This window comes from Mauremys reevesii, linkage group 1 (genome assembly GCF_016161935.1).
Source record: "Mauremys reevesii isolate NIE-2019 linkage group 1, ASM1616193v1, whole genome shotgun sequence".
Lineage (NCBI taxonomy): Eukaryota > Metazoa > Chordata > Testudines > Geoemydidae > Mauremys > Mauremys reevesii.
In genome coordinates, this window is record NC_052623.1 from 339,517,483 (window position 1) to 339,542,320 (window position 24,838).

Consider the following 24,838-nt stretch of genomic DNA (forward strand, 5'->3'; position numbering starts at 1 on the left):
ATTATTAATGTTGGAAGGCTAAATTCATCAGTATTTGTAAAGGGCTTTGAGATCTATCGTAGGTGTAAAGTATTACTGCTACTTGTAATTATTATTATTTATTTTTTTGTTGTTATTATGTTAGAGTTTTTTCTAGTGACATCACTCACTCTGTGTATACAGATATATGTATCTCCTCAGACCATGTAAATTCACATAGCATATCTCCATAAAGTTCAATTCAGCTGATTTAAACCAGCTGAGGTTAGGCCTAACGAGTACCAGAATATGTGTAATTTTTAAAAGAAAACAGTGAAAAAGTATTTTACCTCTCTGGTCTGAATTTGTGCCTGTGTGGTCTCTGAAGGTCCCAGCGCTGGCATTCCTTGCCTGATTCAGTGTGATCCATTGGCCCTCTGTAACTTTCTCCATTGCAGGTCATGCATTCAACTGAAAACAAAAAATAGCATGTTAGTAGCTCATAAGGCTAGTAGAAAGAAATTGCAGTCATAAACTCAAGCTATCCTGCACAGAGAATTATAATATTATAAAAATAATACTTCCTGATGATCAGTTTCACCCAGGTGTAAGAAGCGAGAAAGAGTCCGGTGGCACCTTATAGACTAACAGACATATTGGAGCATAAGCTTTCATGGGTATTCACCCACGTGAATGCCCACAAAAGATTATGCTCCAATAAGGTGCCACCAGACCCTTTGTCACTTTTTACAGATCCAGACTAACAAGGCTACCCTTCTGATCTTTGACAGGTGTAAGAAACGCCCTTCAAAATAACATCTCACTTTTAAGATCTTGTCAGATGATTAGATTTGGTGCCAGGTTAGTTCACAATCAAGTTACTTTGGATGCATCTGGATGGAAGCATTTGAGGTATTTACATACCCACCATCTTTCTTGGGCCTTTATAGAAATTAGTTTGAGTGTTAAATGAAGACCTAGATCCAAGTTTTGATAAAGCACACACCAAGCAGGAAAGGTTACTGTTGATTAAATAAGTGATGCCTGCTTGTGTGACAATTATATAAATATATGTACATATAAGTTGTGATGAAACCTGATTATGGATAACGTTAAAACCAAATTGAGATTAATAGGTGTGAATGCACCTATTAATTAGCGTAACAATAAGGATAAATTCATTACAATCACCCACTTAAGGCAAAAGGATTATGGTTTTGGATTGTGTGGGTGGAAGGGTTTGTTTTGGTAAGTCTGTGGGTGAGTAGGCAGGGGCGGAACACAGAACCAGGGAGAAACAGAGACAGCCTGAAGAAAACAAAGCTGAAATCTGTAAACACACGGTAACCCTAAGGGGATGTTGTGAAGGCCAAAAGTGTAACTGGGTTCACAAAAGAATTAGATAAACTAATGGAGGATAGGTCTATCAATGGCTACTAGCCAAAATAGTCAGAAATGTAACACCACTCTCAGGGTGTCCCTTCACCTCCGACTGACGTAAGCTGGGACTGGACGACTGGATCACTTGAAATTTCCTTGTTCTGTTCATTCAGTGGCCCAGGCCACTGTCAGAAGACAGGATCAATCATTAGTCTTACCCAGCATAGCTATTCTTATGTTCTTATTTATAATATCAGTTGATGGAAGATACCCAATCAGAATGCTCTACAGCAATTACATTGACCAATGTTCCTTACAGATTGTCACATGAGCATCATTTGAAAGGTGAAACAATAATTAATTTTCAGAATTCATCCTCAAAACCATTATCTAGCCAAAAAAAACTCAACTCAGCATTAACTACGGACCTGCAACAGGTGCTTTCATAATGTACTGAACACAACAGAAATTGTTAGCTGATTTGTAGTGAACTAGAGAGCTGTTCAAATGATCTAATTTGTGTGATAAGCACATCATTACTCAAACACCTCTTGTTAAATCAGTCATTCTTACTAAGAATTAAGCCATTCTTTGTTCAAAGCCCAAATATAAATACTCTCTAATAACTAACAACAGTTACATACTTGCTTCCAGGGCATAAGACTTTTCTATGGTATCAACTGTGTCATGTTACCTTCCGAACAGAGAGGAATGTCACAGACTTCATGGCGTATCTCTGGACTGCTTGTAAAACACCAAGGCCCTCCTTCTTCTCCACGGGGATTCCGGCAGTAGTTTTCCTGTAGGTCTTTACCCCGATAGCTCGAAGGCAAAAAGCTAGTTTTAAAATGACAATCATTACAGTATAAGAGCATGCAAACTTTGTTGTGAATCTTACTGTATTCATGAATACTTACAGCTTATTAAACTCTTGCTTTCTTTTCCACACATGCTACATGTGCTTGCGCACACATCCATATACCTTACCTCTACCTTTAATTATATACTGTTTCTCATTTTAACATATGACAAGACCAAAGCTAGATTCAGCCATCTTTATTCCTGTTGAGTAACACCTTACTCAGCAATTAAGTCCACTGATTTCACCCCAGGGTCTCCTACATTTAAATGTGCTTGTCAAATAGATGCAGAGTTGAAGTAATGTATGGTAATTAAGTTTATCACATAAATGAGGTCATTTAACGGTAATCTAATTCACTAAATTTCTATTGTGTTCAGTATATATAGACATAGATAGATCTATTCTAATGGTGCTTCACAACCTGATTAGAGGTAGCAGAAACTGTCCCTTAGATTGTGCAGTCTCAGTCTAGGTGGATCATCTTTCTTTATGGATAGATGGGAGAGCTGTACTGAAACGTTTTTTCTGTTGTAATACGGGTTTACGATATGAAAACCACTGTATGACAACTACTGACCCAGACTCTTTACATATTATAAAAACAACTCCATTATATTTTACACTTGGAGTAACCATACCCAGGCATTGCATTCTGGAATGTGTTTCCATCCTGTTCCTATATAAACTCTGACATTCTGATGCTGCATAAGGAGACCAAGTAGGAAATTAGCATCATGCTCCTGCAGAGGGTTTTGGAGAAACACTTCCAACCACCAAACTAAGTGAAGTATTTCAGATATTACTTCACCCACTTTGTCCCTCTCATATCCTGTAACCAACACAGCTACAACAACACTGCAACACTGCAACAACAAGTGTTGTTGCAACACTGCAACAACAATTTTGCCATCTGATATGGAAACTCCACAACACAAAGAAGATGGAAGACAAACTTAACAGCAACATCTACTTCCTGAGCAAATGCAAGAAACAGAACAACATCCCTAGAGAACTCACCATCTATAACCTTTTGACAACCACATACAACTCTGAACAACTCTACAAAAAGATTTCATTAAAACTAAGGTGCAAATCTCCCGCACCTCACATATTCTGGAAGGGACCACCTCAAACAAGAAATCATGACATGCTCCCACACAATGGAAGGGAAAAGTGAGGAACCCTACCTGGAGATCATATAAGAAACCCAAAACAACTATCAAAATACCTGATGACAGCCATGCAACACAAAAACAAAAATGGAACCATCTATAACAGGGGGAAGGGATAGCTCAGTGGTTTGAGCATTGGCCTGCTAAACGCAGGGTTGTGAGTTCAATCCTTGATGGGGCCATTTAGGGATCTGGGGCAAAAATTGGTCCTGCTAGTGAAGGCAGGGGGCTGGACTCCATGACCTTTCAAGGTCCCTTCCAGTTCTAAGAGATTGGTATATCTCCAATTATTTATTTAACTCCTCCCAAACCCTCAGAACTTCACCTCCAGGATAAACCAGAGCACAAGGACCTACCACATGGACCCTACACAACACCACAAAATCAACAGCCTATCACAACTACCCTAACTGGAACTGAATTACCAGTATTCTCCAAAGGACTGAACTTCTATCCCACCATTGAAACTGATACCATACTGACATGTGGATAACTGGAAGAATTCTTTCGCTGACTCTGTCTCAAAGAATTACTTCACAACAAAGTTGACATCAACCAGAACTACCATGTCCCCACCAATAGTCATAAGAAAAAAAGAATTATCTGACTGGACACCCAACAGGGGAGGAAATGACACACTTGATTATTACATCACAAAAAAACTGTGGAATCCTGAAACATCATATCCACCACAATCTCTCCACTGCCAAGAGGTCAGCTATACAGTCCCTGAAATCCAGCCACCATACAGTGATCAAAGCAGCAGCCAAAGTGAACGCCCTCATATTCCTCAGCTGTGATGAGTACATCAACAAGGCCAACTGACAAGTCTCCAACCCCACCCTCCTCTAAGGAATTCAAAGAAGACCCCCACACCACAAAGGAATTTATGGATATCATCAAATCCTTCCCCAGACAATTCCAAGAGAAACTCTACAACCTCCTCCCCCATGAACCTACCCCAGGGAACTTCTACGTGTTTCCCCAAGATACATAAATTAGCGAAACCAGGCAGACCCATCGTATCTGGCCACAGCATGCTTATGAACATGAGAACTCACAGAAATCATCCTCAAAACACTCACCACAAAAAGGGCAAGTTTTCTCCAGGAAACAAGCGATTTCATCCAGAAACATCACAATATTAACAATCTCCCTCAGCATATTATACTTGCCACCATGGAAGTCACCTCCCTATCTAGCAATATCCCTTACCATGACAGCCTCTCTGCCTTCCTCAGATATCTTCACAACAATGAACAGCACTCATATATCCACCCAAAACACATCGAACTCATCCATTCCATCTCACCCTTAAGAACTTTACATTCAACAAGCACTTTTTTCCAAACCACGGGAACAGCCATGAATACTAGGATGGCTCCCCAATATGCCAACTTCTTCATAGGTCACCTCAAGGGAGAATTTCTGGAAATATGCACCATAAACCAATGAAATACCTGATATACATCAATGATATTTTTATTGTCTGGACAGATGACCTAAACTCCCTCAGAGATTTTCACCACAACTTCACAAACCACCACCTATCCTTCACTCTTTCTAGAACACTCCCATACCAGCATCAACTTCCAGGACACTATGATCAGCTTCTGCAATGGAAAGCTATAGAAAACTATACACAAGAAGCCCATAGATCACCAGACTTACCTCCAAAGATCCAGTAACCACCCAGACACACCAAGAAATCTGTTATCTACAGCCAGGCAATCAGATACCGCAGAATATGCTCCAAGAAGAAAGCCTTAGATACACCTTAACACACTTAAAACCACCTTCACCAAACAAAGACACTCCACCAGAGAAGTAGATCACCTCATGGAATAGGTTACACAAACACCTCAAGAGAACCTGCTTCAATACAGAACAAAAAAAAACCCAAACACTGACTGTATACCCCTAATTGTAACTTACCACCCCACACTGGAACTCTCATGAGGTATCATCAAATAATTACAACTCATACTTGATGGGGACCACATCCTGAAAGAAATCTTTCCCAAACCCTCTCTTCGGAACTTCAAACAACCACCAAAGCTCACCAAGCTCATAATCAGAAACATGCTCCCTATAGACCAGGACTTACCAACTCAAAGCAGCACCAGACCCTGCCAAAACAACTGATGCAAAACGTGCAGCCATGCTACAATGATCACCGCCACCCACAACACACCTTTCAAGATCCAAATGTATATCACAACATGTGGTGTACCTCATCCAGTGCATCAAATATCCCATCCTTTAACTTGTCCCAGCTCAGATTTAAATCAAAACCTGTTCCAGTACAAGGATTTAAGGTAAAATGAAGCTCCAGAACCAAATCTGTGAGTTTTGGGGCACTGGACAAATCGAACTAAGTTTGTAACATTGGGCCTGATGTAGCAGAGACAGTTCTGTCCGGAGACAGATATCGGCAAAAACAGAGGGTCGGTCAGAAATTAGGAAGAAGATGTGCTACCTGCCTGCAATGATTAAACTTAAGAAAAGGTTGGAGTTTGGGTTCTGGTTCTTTTTATGAACTGGAGTGATATGTGAACCATTTCTTAAGTTTCCAGAATCTGTTTGCCCATATCTAATTCACATTTTAGTCTCATTTGCAGCAAAAAAAGATGACAATTTGTGAAAAGTAAAAGAATATTTTTTGGAATCAAATCACCGGAAAGTTTCTATCAATGTACCCTTACCCTGGGATTATCTGAATATAGTGAGGATATTTTGTAATATTACATATTTATAAATTTTAAAGGAAGGCTGTATGGCTCATAAGATTAGCAATGAGAATCAGAGCCTTTCACCTCTTGGTCACTGATTTATAGCCATCTCAGCCAAGCTGGTAAGGAGCAATGCCAGGATATGTCTTTGGTAATATGTGCAATAGTTGGTGTTCTTAGTACAGTAGTTAATGGATGTGTCTCTATATTGCAAAAACAAAAACATCCTTTGATTAGTACTGATTCTCACCCTTGTTGGCAGTCTTATTGGAAAGACCAGACTGAGGTGGGCATGGAGTCTACATATTAGTCTACCCTCCAGATGAGAACAGAATTGAGGCACAATGAGTTGGCAGCATGAAGAAGCTTGAAGTGTTCCTGCCAGGTATCTGCTCTGTGAATAACCAAAAGACCATATCTATGGTTCTCAGTCTTGCATTTTTCACAGCATTATTTTCACTCATTTCTTTACAAAGCTAATACAACTGCTTTTCTACACACTCTCAGAGTAAAAAGGGTTATACAGAGAGAGAAAAAAAGGCATTAGATGTGATGCCACAGGTCACTGCAGTCAGTAGAAAGATTCCCATTTATTTCAATGGATTTTGGATCATTCCCATAGGGAGGTAAGACTGCAGTAAAGTAAAAAATATATTTCCTGTGTTTAGTGATGAGCCCTTTGGAGCGAGTACTTCAGTCTGTATCTTAGGACTTGTCTAGACTAGGGATTTGCTCTAATTACAGCCATTGGTGTAGTGGGACTGGTGAAACTCCCAGTGTAGACAGGAAAAGACACTATTTGCACTAATAGAGCTTACTCCTGCTTGAAACTGGGGTAAATTCTCCAGAGCTAATAGCTACTCTGCTTGTCTATGCTGGGCGCACAGTAGTGCTATGGCTGTCAGCAGTGCAAATCCCCAATTTAGAAGAGACTACACTTGCATTTTACTCTTTAAACGGAATTAACCAGTTGTTGCACGCATACAGCAGAACTGATCCAACTCATACAAGAAGTACAAGAACAGCTTACAGTTGCTGCCTCACTTGGCTAACTGCATGGTATGAATGAATAACAAAAGGGAAAAAAATGGAAAATCCCTACCCACTCCCACTCACCCCACCAAAAATGTATTTTTGTCTTTTTTTAACCTTTGGTTAAGTAAGTCTTGGAACAGATTTAGTTGGAAAATATCCCTGTTACTCACATCCTGGTTGCAATCAGCACAATGTGGTAGCATAATTTAATGGGAGTTTTTCCTATTCTTGGTCCTTGGAGAGAATAATTTTCCTCATTTTACCGTTGCCCATTGCATATTTGTTCCTTTTTTTATTCTTCTGCATTTTCATCACATAACTCTCTCAAAACATCTTAGACCTTGTCTACACCTGTGGTGGTGAGTACGGTATGTGCAGCTACAAGCTCAGTGAAAAGCAAGATAAAGACAACTCTAGGCAAACTTTTCTGATGGAGAATACATCTCGTGTATGTGTTAAGTGGTGTGTCACTGAACGTTAGAGTATTTCATTTTATAATTTTACCATCACAGAGTCTCTCAGCTCAGAAATAACCATTACAAAAGCCTGACAACAGTCAATCCAATTTACCCCAGGATCAGGATCAAAACCATTTCTGAAATCATTCACACCTGCCCGTGTCTGCCTTGTCTATTTAATTTGTAATCTCTTCAGAGCAAGAAATGTCTCTTACTCTATATTTGTACAGTGCCTAGAACAATGGAGCCTAGGCTTGCCAACTGTCCAGGTTTCGCCAGGAGTCTCCTGGAATCAGGCCCTATCTCCCAGGGGCTACTGAAGCCAATCCGGGAGATTTTAAGGCGCTAAACGTCCAGCTGCACAATGGGATTAAGGCAGGATCCCTGCCTGCCCTGGCTCCACACTGCTCCCGGAAGCAGCTGGCACATTCCTGCGGCCCCTGGGGGTGGGAGTGGGGAGGCAGTCTCCGCAGGCTGCCCCAAGTACCGACTCCACAGTTTCCGGCCAATGGGAGCTTCAGGGGCAGCACCTGCAAGCAGGGGCAGCACATGAAACCCCCCTCCCCCACAGGGGCCACAGGAGCATGCCAGCCACTTCCAGGAATGATACGGGGGCCAAGGCAGGCAGGGAGCCTGCCTTAGCCCCACTGTGCTGCCGACCAGGAGCCACCTGAGGTAAGTGCCACCCAGCCAGAGCCTGCCCTTCCTGCAACCCAATCTCCTGACCCAGCCCTGAGTCCCCTCCTGCACCCAAACTCCCTCCCAGAGCTTGCACCCAGTCCTGTACCCCAACTCCAATCTCAGCCCGGAGCCCCCTCCCACACTCCAAGCCCCTTGGCCACAGCCCAGAGCCTGCACCCCCTCCCGCTACCCAGCTCGGTGACACTGAGTGAGGGTAGGGGAGAGTAAGTGACGGAGGAAGGGGGGATGGAGTGAGCAGGGTGGGGCAGAGGCATTTGGGTTTGTATGATTAGACCATTGGAAACCCTAATGAGGCCCCAGGTTTGGTTGGGGCCTCTAGGCACAACTGGAATATAGAGTAATAATAATAACAATAGTATAATCATTTTAAGCACAACCTTCCAAAGTATGGAGTAAGTACAAGTTTTGAGGAAAAGCTTATGCAAAATTAGTAAAATTTACTTTCCACGAGTATGGAAAAAAGATTTTTTTCCACAACTTCCACCTTGTGATAACCAGATGTTGGGACAAAACTGACCTAATAACTCCCACTCTACATGTTAGTAAATTCCAAACACTCCACTGTTTGCTTCCATTCCATCTCACTCAAGCCTCCAACGATTAAATCACATTTTCTGATGTTGAGAAACAAAATTAGCATGTGACCACCTTGTTTATCATGACCTTTTCAAACAAAATCTATTGCGCAAGGTGGGAAGAAGTCAGCTTTACAGCATGCTTCTCAGATGAGTAGCCATCCTTACTACAATGCAGAAGTAAAACTGCTAAAGATATTAACCAAATACATTTACAGTAAACCAACTTCTTGTATGCTGCTACCATTGAAGTTAATGGGAGTTTTGCCACTGACACTGAAGAAAGTAGTATCTCAGAATGATTCTGAAAGGTAATGAGTGCTGACATCTCAAGTGCTGTGTGAGCTAAGGACTTTGAGTTCCTTTCAGGATCAGGCCCTCAGCTAAAAAATTAAGTCCTATGGCTATTGTACCATTCTACAATTATTGCTGTGTTATTATTTAATTTTATATATTATGTATGTAATCCTAAATCTGACAGGAAATATAAACCAAAACAATTCTCCATGCATTTATGACTAGTTCTAAAAATGATAGCCAGTACTCTCAAATCCTCTCCAGATTGCATGTAACTCCACTTTAAGGCCAACTTCCTCTGAGGGCTAGTCTACACTTACCAGCCGGGTCGACGCGGTGAGTTCGACTTCTCGGAGTTCGAACTATCGCGTCTAATCTGGACGCGATAGTTCGAACTCCGGAAGCGCCGCGGTCGACTCCGGTACTCCACCACTGCAAACGGCGGTGGCGGAGTCGACCTTGGAGCCGCGGACTTCGATTCCGCAGCGTCTGGACGGGTGAGTAGTTCGAACTAGGGTACTTCGAATTCAGCTACACTATTCACGTAGCTGAATTTGCGTACCCTAGTTCGACCCCGCTTCTTAGTGTGGACCAGCCCTGAGAAACTCTTTCATAGTGAGGTTAGTTTCTAAACCGTACTTAAAAGGACAGAGTGGAATGCTCCTCCAGAAATGAACGGGAAGCCATTCATTGATTTATTTATTAATTTCAAATACCTATCCCAGGCTCAAGGTGCTTTAACAAAGCTTACAATCCACAAGATTTGCAACATGAACCAAACTATAGAGACAAATGTAAGCACCCAAAACTGATAAACTAACACCGCCAAACCTGCCACTCTATATTTGTAAAACTATCCCTTTCCCAAAGCCCCGGGTGGGAGGGTAGGGGAGGAGTCAAAAGATGGGCTTTGCAGAATTTTACAGCGCACTGCAAATTTAAGGGACAAATTCTGCTCTCAATTACTGTTCACTAATGTAAATTTGGAGTTATTTCACTTCTCAGTGTAAATGAGGGCAGAACTTGGCTCTTGCATCTTTAACATCAAATTCTAGATCTTTAACGTCTAGAAGGGATACTAATGGATCATTTCATCCATAACATGTATAGATAGCTGTAAATATATGATACACTGACTTTAAAAATATATAGACTTTGATGGTTCTCAGGATTGGTATTAAGTGTGGTTAACTCCCATTTAAAAAGAGAAATAGCCTAATTGATTAGACGGATTGGCTGCATTTGGATGCTAGGGCCATCAACAGAAAGGAAGGAGATGACTGCTCTTTAATCCTCCTGATCAGCCCTAATGCAGCTCCTTGCTCCTACCCTCTGTTCACCTCTCATCATTTGTCCTCTCTTCACTGTCCTCAGCTACAAGTCAAGACACTGCTTAAAACTGCTGTGGAGCCAACTGCTTGGCCCATAGCACTCAGCTGGCTAGACACACCTTTAATCATCACCTTCCTTCAGAGCTAAATGTGGTACAGGTTAGAAATCCTACACCAATCACCTACCATGCTTGCATTAAGTGCATTCCAGAAGCAGCATCCTCCACTGAGTAATTGTCATGCAGCAGCACTTGCACAACCCCCAATAGCAATTTCCTTCCAGAAATATATCCCAACTGCTTCCACCCAGCAGCAGCCAGAAGCACAAAGAAGCACTCTGTGCCCCCCACCCCACCCCATCTACCCCTGAAATATACACCATCATGCTATCTTGGGGGTATTTGAGATTATTAAAAGTAATCTCAATATTAAAAATGTGCATCTATAAAAGATAATGATCTTGGAGGCCCTGGCAAAAGTAAATATGACTGTTTTGGATCACAGGCAGAGAAAGATTGTGGATCCTCAGACTTCTTTAATGGTTTGATCTGGGATATGAATTAGGCCATAACTAGGTTACAGAATTCAATGGAGCAACTCAGTTACTCAATGGTATAACTGAATTCAGAATCTAGTCTACCATCTATCCCAAAAATCCTTCATTTTAAATATAGGTTGGTCACTGGAAAGGTCCCAGCTAGAAAATGCCTAATATTTCTGGGTCCAGTCATTTCAGAGACAGGGAGGTGAAATGCCTGAAGTTTTGGAAGAAGAGTAGGGTCAAAGACCCATTACTCATTTGTAAAATTAAAAATGAATCAGGAGCTACATCCCACCATACATGTTTGTACTCCATGATCCTTAACTTTAACATACAGAATACCAGCACGGTTCCAGAAGAGTCTGCCCTTCTTATGTTCAGACTATGCTTACCTGTGCTCGTGGGGTATCATAGAATTCCATGCCTGACACTGGATGCCACTTTTGGTGACAGATATTGTTCCCTTGTAGTTTGCGCCTTTACCAATTATACAGTTTCTAATGTAGTCTGTTGGAAGAAAACAGGGGGGGAAAAATAAGAACCTAGTGGAAAGTCTTGTTTACTTGTTGAAAATTAGAGCTGGTAAACATTTTTTGAATGAAAAGGATTTTTGTTGAAAAAGTAGCCTTTTTTCCCAGAAAAGTTTTATGGGTTTTGTTCCTAGAAAGGCATGCAGCTTTTTGTGCAAAAGCTAAAAAACAATGATAATGTCGTGTCATAATTTTTAGTATTTCCACAAAGAAGTGCCTTTTTTTTTTCAAAATACTTAATCCTAAACATTATATAAAATGCTACTGAAAAGGTAATTTTAATGTTTCATTTACCAAAAGCACATGCTGAGCACTTTCAATTCACACTGACATCAGTGACCCAAACAGTAGCAGCACCAAATCCTATGGCAATAACCCACTGGATTAGGCCCTTAAATAGTAAAGTAAGCAGCAGTGCAATCCAGCACATAATATGGTACATAAATACTAAAGGTCACACAACTGAGGTTCTTAAATATACAGTTCATCACTGTGCTGTGTATCTCAGCAAAGTTAAAGGACATCTTTTAAACACAGAGTTTTAAGGCACAACACATCAGCTCCTCGAATGCACAAACCATGCTTTCCTCAGGCAAGACACACAGTCATAAAGGTCACTTGCTGACTCCCTTCTCCGTAGCACTGTGCTTGGGGAATAAATCAGTTACCTTTCTTTTCATATAGATCAAACGCATGGTCTTGCTTCTTCCTCACTCCATTTGTCATGCTATTGAAAGAGAACCAATGGCATCGTTTCGTAGCTTTGTCAAAAGCAAAGGCCCTGAAACGAAAATCTCAATGAGGAAAGGAATCCTACATGGTTTACAGCAATGATAGATGGCATACCAATGAATATACTATGACAATAGATCTATTTTTACTGGGAAACACACAGAAGCAGCCCAAATTGGTATTTAAACCCACAACTGTGCTGACAAGCATACAGAAACAAAGACATTAAGTGGTTGTGATTGTAGCATTAAATACCAGTTTTGCTGCTTGCACTAATTTCAGATTTCACTTGTCATTAAAAATCTCTATTTTAAAAGTAAGACTAATGTGGCTGAGGAGATACATGAAGCCCCAATTGTGTTCTTTTCTAAAAAAAGACACTCCCTTCTGCTATAAGAGGTGTGGAAAGAAAGAGGGAGATATACTGCATTGAACCCATAGGCAAACTCATTCCTCATATAATTAGGTGCAACTGAGTTGACTTCAATTCAGTGGACTTACACTAGATATGAATGTGGCTGATTAACTTGAAAATAATGACAATACCCTGTACCTATACAAAATCTTCCACCCCAGGATCTCAAACATTAATTGAAACTTGCATGCCTCACAGTGGTGTAGAAAGTATCTCACCCATGTTGCTTAAAGATAAATGGAAGCTCAAAGTGGAGTCAGGAATATTATAGATAATAATTACAATTATGATATTCCCCTTTCCTCCCATCCCTGTCCTTTGCTGTTGTTTCATTCCACTCCACTCCTGACTTCTTTGCCTCTTCTCTCCCACTGCAAAGTATGTCCCTCTAAACTCAGCCCCTTTCTTCTCCAACATTTGCTTTCTCCACTCTGCTTTGGTGCTACTCAGCCCTATTGTAGAATATCTCATGACCAACCAGACTTCCTCCGCTGCAGGTTGGTCCACTCCTCCTTCAGTTCCACTTTATTCCTTCCCAAAATAGCACCATTTCTCCAGCTTTACTGACTCCCACTATTTCTGCAGCCTTATTAATAGACTTTAAAAAAATCTTTGACTCCTTCCTAAAATCCCGCATATCCTAATGCCACAAACCACTGTCTCTTTGCAAGATTTCATTGCCTTTTTCAAAGAAAAAACATTATAAGATAAGATGCAGCTTCCCTCCCCTTCATCTTCTCCCCCGTCACCACCACCACCGTTTCTCATCCCTTCTCTAACCACTCTACCTGTTCTTTGGACTCCCACCCCTCCAAACTGCTAACCTTCATCCCTCTGCCACTTCTTCAGCCTCTCTTCTGCCCAGTTCTCCTAAAGATGCCATATCTGATCTCCTCTTTTCTGACAAAAATCAACCATTGACCCCCATCTGCCTCTCCAAATATATTCTCATTTCCCTTCTTCTCTTCACTTCTAAACTCACTGAATGCATCATTTACAACCATTTCCTTTAGTTCCTCCTCCAGCTCCATCTTGGATATCTTCTAGTCTAGCTTTAGCCCTCTTCACACAAAGATTTCTAACAATCTTTTCCTGACCACATTCTTGGGGCTGTTACACTCCCCAAAATTATTTTTATTATTATGATGATCATTGGAACTGACAGTGAACCAAAAAGTAAATTATTCTCACAGCTTGACTGATCAGTTTTATCTTATGTATATAGTCATTTTCATTTTTGATTGTCACGCACTAGCACAATGCTGAGGATTGGGCTCCCAACTCTAAGGGGAAAGTTAAACATTGATTCTTTTAAATATTTATATTCATTTCTAAGCATTTATTTTTCACAGGCATTAAAGAAATCCTATTGCCCTCTGTGCACTTTATATCAATGCTTAGGGCCAAATGCTGTATCAACTGGCTTAGGGCCAAAACCAAGACATACCAATTGAGGGCCCTGGGTACATAAAATCAGTCCAGTTAATCCTGCCTGAGAGGGCTGGTTTCTGGGAGCCTAGGCAAGGCTTTTTCCTACAGCGCATGGAGCTGTGCATCATGGAAATCTCTGTCTGACACTGTGGAGGGGGAGTTTGGAGGTAGCCTAGGGAAGCAGTAGCTGCTGGGCCTGTGGATCCATGATTAGGCAGATCTGACGTTCATTCAAACTCATGAAGCAAGTGAACATCAGAAGCAGGACAGTGCTGCCACTCCACCAGCTGGATGCAGGATTCCTCCCATCCCCCACTCCTCCCAAGCCCTTGTATATCTCCCCAGTACTCAGCCTTTTTACTCAGGCTGTGCACAAAGGAAAGGATTTGCTCCTGAATGAATGCAACGGCAACAGTCGTGATGGAAAATCCTTCACAAATGAGAAAGTAATGAAAAAATATGAGCAGTTCTAGATTATTTTTCATAATGGATTAAAATAACACACATGTATTAACCTACTTTTCAGGACACAACAGCCAGAGCAGCCACAACTCATGAAAGCTTGAAGCAATTTTCCTGAGCAGATATAGGAATTTAGCATTGTTCAAAATCTGGCAGAGTTCAGAAATAATTTTTATATTATGAAACCTAAGTAACTTTATTGTGGGCCTCATTTCTGCACTCCTCCAGCTCAGCAAAATGGGCAGGATCCCATGCTGTCTTGAATCCAGTTCCCACTGAAGGCAATGGGAGTTATGACTCTTACTTCAGTGGGAACAGGATTAAGCCCATAGTCATTTACACCATGTGAAAAGTGAGAGTGTCAGTTGGGTGCAAAATATTACCTACCATTCTCATCAGGTAGCATTTTACACCCACCTGGCACTCATTTTTCACAGATGTACATGAGTACACAAGGGGCAAGGCAGTGGAGTGGGGGGAGGGGAGGAAATCAGACCTAATGACCTTAGGGGCCAGAACTTGCACCATTGTAGGTGACTTTCATGGGAGAAGGACCAGGCTCTATATGAGTATCTCTACAAGCGAAGTTCTCTAAATAAAGCATCTGATCCTGGTCCCATTTGTAGTCGATAGTAAAACTTCCACAGCCGTCAGTGTTGGTGGATCCTATTTGCCAGCACAGGAGTTATCTGCATCTCTCCTCTGCAATCATTTTCTTTCATTTGTAGTCACACCCATAGATTAATACAGGCCAGAGGGAAAATTCAGGTCCATTGCATAGTGGACAAAATAGTGTGTTTTATTCCAAAACAGAGTATAGATCAAGCATTACTGTAGGCAGGGAAGCAATCAGCAGCAAGATGTGTTGACAAAGACTGCAGGCACCTCAGGATATTTATCGCTCAGAGTTTCCATTTGTAATTATTATGCAGCCCAAAATGTTTGATCACATTGTACCAGAGATTCTACGTACATGCCATGCATGAACTTCAGCCATGCACTTAACTGTGTTCCACGTGTGGAATTCCCAGTGAAGTCAACATGAGTAACATGTAAAGGATGAAGGCAGAATATGGCTTAAAGTGGTACTGCAGCAGGGCAGCTGTAATGTACAATAATAACCATTTTATGAGAAATGGAGAAAACTCAGTCACTCTTCTTTAACAACAACAAACCTAAAACAAGCCATACACATCTTAATTTGAGCACATTTCTTTAGATCTAGTGTGCAAGAAAAAAATTACAGATTACACTGGTAAAGAATTCCGAACAACTCCTCCAATTTCACGTTAAGGGTTTGAGAAGACCAGAGAATCTCTGACCATGAAGAGGAAGATCACAGCTGTCAAAACACAAACTTCAGGCTATACACTCTATTCAAGGTGGCAGTCCCACTGATGTCAAGGTAAGTGGTGTGCTTGGCTAGACGTCACTTTAATAATGAAACAAAAATATTAGAGCTGTAATAACTTACTTGCAAGGGAATGAAAAGCCTTTATTCCTGCTGCATCTCTTGGCACATTGCTCTGTGGTGTTTAACAGCTTGGTTTTTCCCACTAGTGATAGGTCTGATCTAATTAGCATAGTCTCGCCTGTCTTTTTGAAGTCATGAAGAGCATTTCTCCTTTTCCCTTTGCCTTCTGTGGAAGAACCCAATAAGATAAAAGAAAAGACGCACCTTTAAGGAAAGTGGTCAAGATAATGATTTCACTCAACAATATATGAAGCTTATTAAGAAACCAAACCCACGTCAGCCCTCACAGCATAGAGGAGAAAATGTCACTTGCAGTCATTGATCTGCATTCATTCAGACACAGAGATCTTTTAAAAATACAGCAGATAATTTCAGTTAAACAATTGTATAAGACACTAGTCTAAAAAAGTAGGCAAGAGTCAGTGCCAGGAGCACATCACCTTATATTTCATGCTTTACTTTCCTATTTCTCCTTTCATAATCTTTTTTCTCTCCTCTGTACAAGTTGCAGCAATGCATGTTACAAAAGATGTTCAGCAGCAATTAGATTATAAAAGAGGTTCAGTAGAGCCTGTTACTTTTTGCAAAATAGACCACAGGCCTGATTCGTCATTACTTTGCACCATGTGTAGGTTATTTGTGCCAGTGCAAGGTGAGTTTAAAATGCTACCAGGTCAGAATGGTAGCATTTTACATTCATTGTGCAATGGTGTACATGACTACACAAGAGGCAGGGCAGAAGAGAATCAGGCCCCATGTCTCAGAACAGACTTCTACCAACTACAGAAGGGTTCCCAGGAGCCCCTGATTAAAAGTCCACCATCCCATTATATGGAAGGCTATGATGAGCTCACTCCTTCACTGGATGCTGCTCAACCAACCATCCAAGAGATGAATTACCCCTTGGGCTCCTCAAAATAGTTAGAAGAGGGTTGGGTTGGTTTGCTTTTGCCTTTAGATCAGATTGCACCAAGCTTCAGGTATTAAAAACAGAATTCTCAGAGAGAGGCCATCCCTCCTGCAACGAATCCATACAGAATCTTCACTCTGCCATCTCTCTCTGATTTCAAACTGCACAAGTTGAACAATGGAATATAGCCAAATATATAATATATTTATTTATTTTTCAGAGACAAAATTACAACCATTGCCAGGTTAATATAGACTTCTTTTACCAATGGCACTGATTACACTCCTGGGTTGTTGTTGTTATGTGAAAAAGCTTTTGTTTAAAATGAAAATATTAATAGATTCCCTAGTTCCACACTTCTTTTTCTGCAGCTACTCCATTCAGTGGACACAGAATTAATCACATGCTAAGGGGGGAAATTTATGGAGAGCCCCTTGTGTAAAAGCAGGCAGCTTAAATGAAGTTGCCTTTTCCATAATACTGATTCTAAAGTCAATGCACTGCAACACACATTTCATTCTCATGTGCCAGAACTAACACAGTAAAGTGATCCTTTTAAGCAAAAGGTGGTAAAATGTTGAAAATGCATCTCTTATGAGATTTCTTTATTATTGCTGAATTAGTTATCTAGCGCCTGAGCCAAGATCTCTATGACAAATGAAGATGAGAATCCATTCAGTAATATCAAAGTATTTCTTTCCGCTATCTGCTGATAACATTTCCCACCCACTGATAAGTGTCATTATCATAAATCCATATGATAATGGGTTCTTAAACTGTCACTAGCTAGCATGAGAGAGCTAGATAAAAAAGTGAGGTAGCTTAGCTCAGTCTAAAAGTAATGTAACATTGTTTTTTTTTGTTTGTTTTTTAAATGAACAGTTGTCCAAAGAGGATTAAGAGTTTGTTCCAGCAATTTCTAACAACCCGATTTACTTTAGATCTTAAACAACTACATTCTGTGGCACTGATTGCAATCCAAGAGGAAAGGATCAAATTAATCCTTTGTGTAACTCCATTACAGCAAACAGAGCTATACCAGAGATGATTTTTAAGCATGAATGCTTATCATTCTAGTAACAAAAAGACCCAGAACTTTTACTTTAAAAATAATAAAACAGATTTATTGTGTAATCTTAAACAATTCTCAAGAAATGTTCTCTATTAGATTAGGGCCTCTCAAACGCTGGGCTGTAATCAGTAAATGATGTACGGCATGTAGGATGGCCACTGATGCATCTCCAGAAAACAGGACATCCCCTCAGTTGCCCCACCTGCCAGCATGATTTCACACACACCATGCGTGCAAGTCTCATCAGTGAGGACGGAGTGTCATGCTCCGTAAAATGGTGCCCTCTGTGCAGGATAGCAGATAAAACCACTTCCAGTTTTATGTCAGTACTTGATGTGGACAAGCCATACAAAAACAGGACAGTCCATCTTAATACTGAATGAATGGCTTGCCTACCCACATGTAATTACAATTCATCCCTACTCTCTAAACTCTGAGTAACCAAAACTCCTGGTTAACTGAGAACGGCTTATTTCCTCTTGTTGCCTATACTGAAGAATGTTTTTTTACCGAGCAAGTCAGAAATTTATAACGTGAGTAGCCCTGACGTTCCACAACTCTGAAGGTGAGTTTTGCAGGAGCAGCGCTACATTGCTCAGCAGAAATGTAACTGTGCACCGCTTAGATACCTCATAAGTAAGACCCTACTTAAATTGCAGGATGATTGTCAAAAAATTGCAGCTGAGTTGCGGACAAGCCATGCAAAATTGTGGAAAAGTAATAATGGACTTTATTATTTGCAGTAATAAAGTCCATTATTACTTTTCCGTTATTTTCTCGTCAGCCACCCAGAGCTGAGAGCGGGGGCTCCCGCTGTCGGCCACCAGGGGCTGAGAGTGGCTGCCTGGGGCTGAGAGCAGAAATTTCTGCTCTCAGCCCTGGGGCGGCCAGGGCTCCCCCTGTCAGCCCCATACAGGGCGAGGCTCCTGCTTGCAAAATTGCAGAGGAAGCCTAATACTGTGGAATCCTCAATTTCCGCAATATTGCAAGTTAAGTAGGGCCTTACCCATAAGCTTAGCTTCAGTCTTCTACAGCAGTGGTTCTCAAAGCCAGTCCGTCGCTTGCTCAGGGAAAGCTCCTGGTGGACTAGGCCGGTTTGTTTACCTGCCGCGTCCGCAGGTTCGGCCAATCGTGGTTCCCACTGGCTGCGGTTCACCACTCCAGGCCAATGGGGGCTACAGGAAGCGGCGCGGGCTGAGAGATGTGCTGGCCGCCCTTCCCGCAGCCCCCATTGGCCTGAAGTGGTGAACTGCGGCCAGTGGGAGCAGCAATCGGCCAAACCCGCAGACATGGCAGGTAAACAAACTGACCCGGCCCGCCAGGGGCTTTCCCTGAACAAGCAGCGGACGGGCTTTGAGAACCACTGTTCTACAGCTTACCTTCACTAGCAAATAAGATGTTGGGTTTTGGTTTGTTTTTTATTTGTTTGTTTATTTAAACAAGATAACTATCTCCTGTCAGTCCTCTTGTTGTAAAATCCAGGTGTAAACAAGGCAACCTCAACATAGTGGTAGTTTTACTTCAATGTAGCTTGTGGAGGTAAGCCCAGGGGGCAGAGGAGGACCTATGGATTACCTTGAGCATCTACATGAAGGTAAAAACAACGAGGAGTCCTTGTGGCACCTTAGAGACTAACAAATTTAAAGCTACCTTGTCTACATTAGGATATTACAATAAAGTAGCTCTCTCTTTGTAAAAAATAAAAAACCAACCTTTTTTTCTACTATAGACACAGCCATACAGGACATAGCCATACAGTAACTTCAGACTTGTAGAGCAGAACTGAAGCTCTCCAGCAACCTCCAGTTAGTCAAATCTCCAGTTTTTACTGAGTTTTCAGATGTCCTCCAAGGTTCCATAAAATGAGGGTTCATGATTCTACTTGAGAATGTTGCTAATTCTTACGACTTTATTTCTTCCAAGTTGTAATGAAGAGATACTGCAGAGGGTAAAATCCTCCACACTGCTATATGCTGCAAGGCCATAAATACTGGAGATCTACACGCATTTCCATCAATAGCAATCTAGACCAAGTCATTCAAAAATGTCAAGAATATTTTGATCCACACTTCGGAAAGGCACTTTCTCAATACAAGACACCAGCTGCCAAGTGAGACCATTGATCATTATGTGAATGATAGCGATCACAGACACAAGTAATAAAACTAAGTCACCTGACTTTGAACAGTTAACAGATGCACTAATTAGAGAGTAAATTATTTGTGGTATTACTGATAACCAGTTCAAAGTAAGATTAAGAAAAGAACTTAACTTTGCAAAAAACAGTAATTAAATACAGGGTTAATGTAAACTATGCTTCCCAAATGAATCGAGAAGCAAGCAATGAAAGGACTGAACTGCATCTAATTAAAAAAAATGTTCACTGAGGCACAGAGGCAGAATAAACAAATAGCAAAGATTATATTTGTTCGGAATAAATGTGAAAACAACCACAGTATATCATGCAAATTGTCCAACAGAAGAGCAACCATTCTGCAAGAGAATGCCACACGCAGTCCAAATTGCGAAAGAAATACAAAGTCAAAATATGTTGTTAAATATACAGCTGAAGGAGAAAGCCAAATGGTGATGATGTAGAAACAGAGTTTCCTGGTTAGGTCTCAATAACATTTACAGTGCAAGTGTAACACACACATCTCCTGGGTGTGGTGTTCTGCCCCATCTAGTGGCACCAAGACTATTTAGAGAGAGAGATGAATGAGTTTGCTCTTCAGCCTTAACTAATAACCAGTTAGCTTTTAGCTCATGTGATAGAGGTTCATTCACTAAGCTCCAGAGGTCCCAGGCTCGATCCCGCCCATGTTGGTGTTACACAAGATTATGCAAAAGACCAATTTCTGACAAAGGAAATAAATGACCAAACATAGATTTCAAAATAGATACTGGAGCTGAGTGCAGTATATACAGTGAGAGCGCACTGTTAAAATGAAAAAGCATGTTTGATAGTGCACACAAAATGAGCTCATGTAGCAAAGCCACACTGGCATGTTTATATAAGAAGAGATAGCAGTCACTAGAGTTTGCAACTATGCAACACAAATACCATACTTGCATTGAAGAGCAGTGTGCAAATACAGATGATCAAATGGGTGTAGAACTAGTCTACAAAACAGGATGAAAAAGATATTCTTAAAGAATTCAATGAGGTTTATAAATGGACTAGAATCTACGAGGATATTATACATCCTGGGTATATCATATATTAATACAGGTTCCAGCATGCCAACACAAATACATATAGAAAGTAAAAGCTAAATTTAACCAGACAGCAAAATTAGACATTATTTGAAGAATTCTGACAACAACCGATTGGGTTAACAACATGGTCATCATAATAAAATCAAACATGTTAGAGATTTGTGTAGAATCAAAAGTTTTTTAACAGTGTCCTCAAACATGGTTTGAGAAGGTCATTCCTGGACTACTAAATTTGGGACTGTTCAGTTTTGGATGTAAGCCACAGTTTTTGGCAGACCCAGATCAACGGAGAAAGTATAATATTAGCCTTTTCCTCATCCCTTTAGGTATATATGTTTAAGTGACTTCCCTTTAGAATTGCTTCAGCACTAGAGACTTCCTAGAGCTTTGTGTATATGGATGAAATTAATAATTGCCCGTAACTGCTGGTTTGGGGCAAAAATGATCAGCACAAAGAGAAGTTGCATAAAGTTCTGCAATGTGCCAAAGAAAAAAAACACATTAAATTGAACATGAAAAAAATGCCAGATTGGGTTCAGTGAGATTAGTTATGTAGGCCACCAGGTTGGTAAAAAAAGCATTTGCCCAGACCCAAGAAAACAGAGACAATTGTACAGACGGAAAGTCACTAAATAAAACAAGGAGACCATACAGAGATTCATCCCTAGCTTTTCACAGTTAAGTGCTTCCCTCAGAATGCTGCTTGAAGACAATACAGAATGGCACTGGGATAATTTTAATTTCCAAAGTTTTCTCTTAGCAAAAAAAAGTACTGACAAAGGATAGGTGCTTGTGTAACAACAATCTGGAAAAAATCAAACATATATATTTTGTCCTTATTTTTGTGCTTTACAGTTGCTTTTTAGGCCAGTTGTCGAGATGGTGGGAGAAAGGAGGGAGGTTGTTTTTTGGTTATTGTTCATTGCTATTGTTTATTTTACCAGTGACTCCTTTTATTAGAAACCTGACTTTCAAATTCAGTAAGTCCTGTCTTCACAACTCATCTGTACACAGTACCAAAACCCATTAGACTAAAGATAATGGTGACAGCAGATAATGTGTTCTAAAGTCAGATGGTATATACATAAGGACATCCCTTCTTCCAGGAAAAGGTTATCTGCTCGGCAGGATGCTGGGACAGACAAGAAGAACTGACTGTTCCGCAGTATGTACTCTGACCGGCTGTATCTAGCCTCTGACTATAAAACAAGTCTTTTCTTTTGAGAGCTGTAGCCCTTCAAAGCACTATATTTAACACAGAAATAAATCCCCACCATGTCACACTACCATCCACAGTGAAAACAACAATCTTTACAAGCATTTGGTGTTTCTTTCACCTCCAGCAGTGTGTTGTGTACATTCTTCTGGAAAAGGGGCTTGGTGGTTGCTGGGCATGCAAGGCAATGGGAAAGGATGCAAGGAAGCCCACCTCCCCCATTCTAGAATCCCTGCATACTGGGCAGCCACAGAGCGGTTGGGGAGCAGAGCCACAGCTCCATCCATGCTAGCACTGGCCTCCCCCAGATGAGGTGGGAGTGAAAACAGGGAACGTAACCCACCCCTTTTCATGCTTTCTAGAAGACTTGCTCAGGGACTGCAGACAGTGTGTACTGCTCCCATTTAGAAGATGGCAAAGCTGTCACTGTAACGTGTTCTTCCTGAGTGACCCAGGAGGAATTCTAGCTATGTTGGTCCTCCTGATGTTGCTACTGCAGGGTAGCCCCACAACATGAATGCTGAGGGAGAAGTGCAAGTCTCTAAAGCCACCCTTACAAACAGAATCGTAAAACTCCTCTGTAGGGTCCAGGGAGAGTGCCATTGAGTTGACTGCCCTCCAACTATGGTAGGACAGACCCATGTCTCCTGATTTCCAATCCTGATCATCCCCACAAAGCCATCTTTCCTCTCCTTCACAAGGTTTAGAAGGACATAAATTGCACGTAATACTCAGCAAAAAGAAAAAAAGACTCGGAGGAAAGATGTCATCCTCTGGAGAGAGAATGCACATTTCCCTCCCAACTCTGGCCTCAGTTAAAGTATTATCTTAATGAAAGATAAGCTTCTCCACTAAGAGGCTTTTCTTTCTTTGATTTCAGAGCACATTTTCCCAGTTTTTATGCAACATCCTAATCTCAAGTCTTTTTATTCTATTTTTCTCTGGTTATGTTGCTCACAAAAATGGTATTAATGGAAACAAAAAATCGGTTAAGTAGGGTAAATGCTGTACTGCATGAGAGCAAAACAAGAAGCTATTGGCACTCTGCGCCAAATGGATTCCATTAACCAGAAAGAATACAGTCTTCAAACTGGCAGAGTTTTGCATTGCTGATGGCATATAATATAATGATTATTTACAGCTAGGGAGTGAGGAGAATAAATCACATTAGATTTGTAAAATACATGCAGTTATGCAAGCCACATGGACACACAACACTCCTATGGCTACTAATATTTGTATAAAGCATTTTTAGTTAAAAAAACAAAATGCTCTCCCACATCTTGTACTACACCTGCACTTCATATTCTTTTCATCTCATGTGACCTACAGAAAATGCTGTGAAACTTAGTTTTAAGAAAAATGTTAGATTAGAGTAGGGTGACCAGACAGCAAATGTGAAAAATTGGGACAGGGTGGAGGCGGGGGTAATAGGAGCCTATATAGAAAAAGACCCAAAAATCGGGACTGTCCCTATAAAATAGGGACATATGGTCACCCTAGATTAGAGACCTCTTCGTGTGAAAATTTGATGTGTTTTTTATAAATTTTTCATTCCCATGTGCTAATTTGTGTTCCTGGTTCATAAAAATGGGGGTCATTTTAGTTCAACAGCTTTTATTGAGCTAAGCAGACTGTTTTTTAACAGAGTAAAAGACATACTCACTAGGAATACTCGGATGTAATTAAGAATATCTAAATAGGCTGAATATCAGGGGGGAAAAAACTTCCTGAGGAAAGTTATTAGCTTATAGAGTTGTCTCTCAGTGTAAATGATAGATACCTACAGAATACCGCCAATGGATAGCAACTGGCTAATAAGAACTTTACATATTTATCTCATTCATCTATTCTTATCTTATTATTTATATATTACAAAAGAATCGGACCTCTCATAATGGACATAGCTAGCTCACATCAACACGTTTTCAGTAATGTATTCTTCACCCTCTCTCTCTCTCTCTCTCTCTCTCCTTCCCTCTATCCACTGACATATCCTGACTTCTGAGTGCTGCAAGTCAGAGACTCATGTTCATACAGAACCTAGCATGTTGGACCGCCAAGCCTTATTTGGGCTTATAGGTACAACCATAATACAAATAATACATAATAAAAATAAACCTCATAGCTTGACACATTTAACATCAACAGAACAGGGACATTCATACATTAGCAGGGAGGTTGATCTGAAGATATAAGAAGTCTCTTCTATCTCTAAGTTCTAATACACAAGTCAAATAGCTTCATTTCTGAAGAGTTTCTAACGCATTTAATATATAAAGAATATTTTTTCAAATTGTACAGGGACTCTTAAAAATCCCCAGTAAAATAAAA

The 24,838-nt window shown here is 40.7% G+C and overlaps 1 protein-coding gene and 1 long non-coding RNA gene across 10 annotated transcripts in view; one reads left to right on the forward strand and one right to left on the reverse strand.

Annotated features, from left to right (window-relative positions):
• Window positions 1-24,838, reverse strand: part of HGF (hepatocyte growth factor) — a 70,429-nt gene that overhangs the window by 43,230 nt on the left and 2,361 nt on the right. For 3 of the 7 annotated variants that reach the window (XM_039518586.1, XM_039518587.1, XM_039518592.1), the window contains exons 2-6: window positions 16,088-16,253; window positions 12,242-12,354; window positions 11,436-11,550; window positions 2,033-2,175; window positions 309-429 (exon numbers count right to left, since the gene is read on the reverse strand). In XM_039518586.1, coding sequence (XP_039374520.1) covers window positions 309-429; window positions 2,033-2,175; window positions 11,436-11,550; window positions 12,242-12,354; window positions 16,088-16,253 — 658 coding nt within the window. The other 4 variants (XM_039518588.1, XM_039518608.1, XM_039518612.1 and 1 more) reach the window with 4 other exon arrangements.
• On the forward strand, window positions 4,060-20,210 carry LOC120394387. 3 transcript variants are annotated; one of them, XR_005592272.1, is made up of 4 exons: window positions 4,060-5,690; window positions 6,367-6,489; window positions 15,833-16,018; window positions 19,993-20,210. It is a non-coding gene; the product is annotated as an uncharacterized LOC120394387 (long non-coding RNA). The 3 variants fall into 3 exon arrangements; XR_005592275.1 differs by having other exon boundaries at window positions 15,908-16,018; XR_005592274.1 differs by lacking the exon at window positions 19,993-20,210 and adding an exon at window positions 19,799-19,889.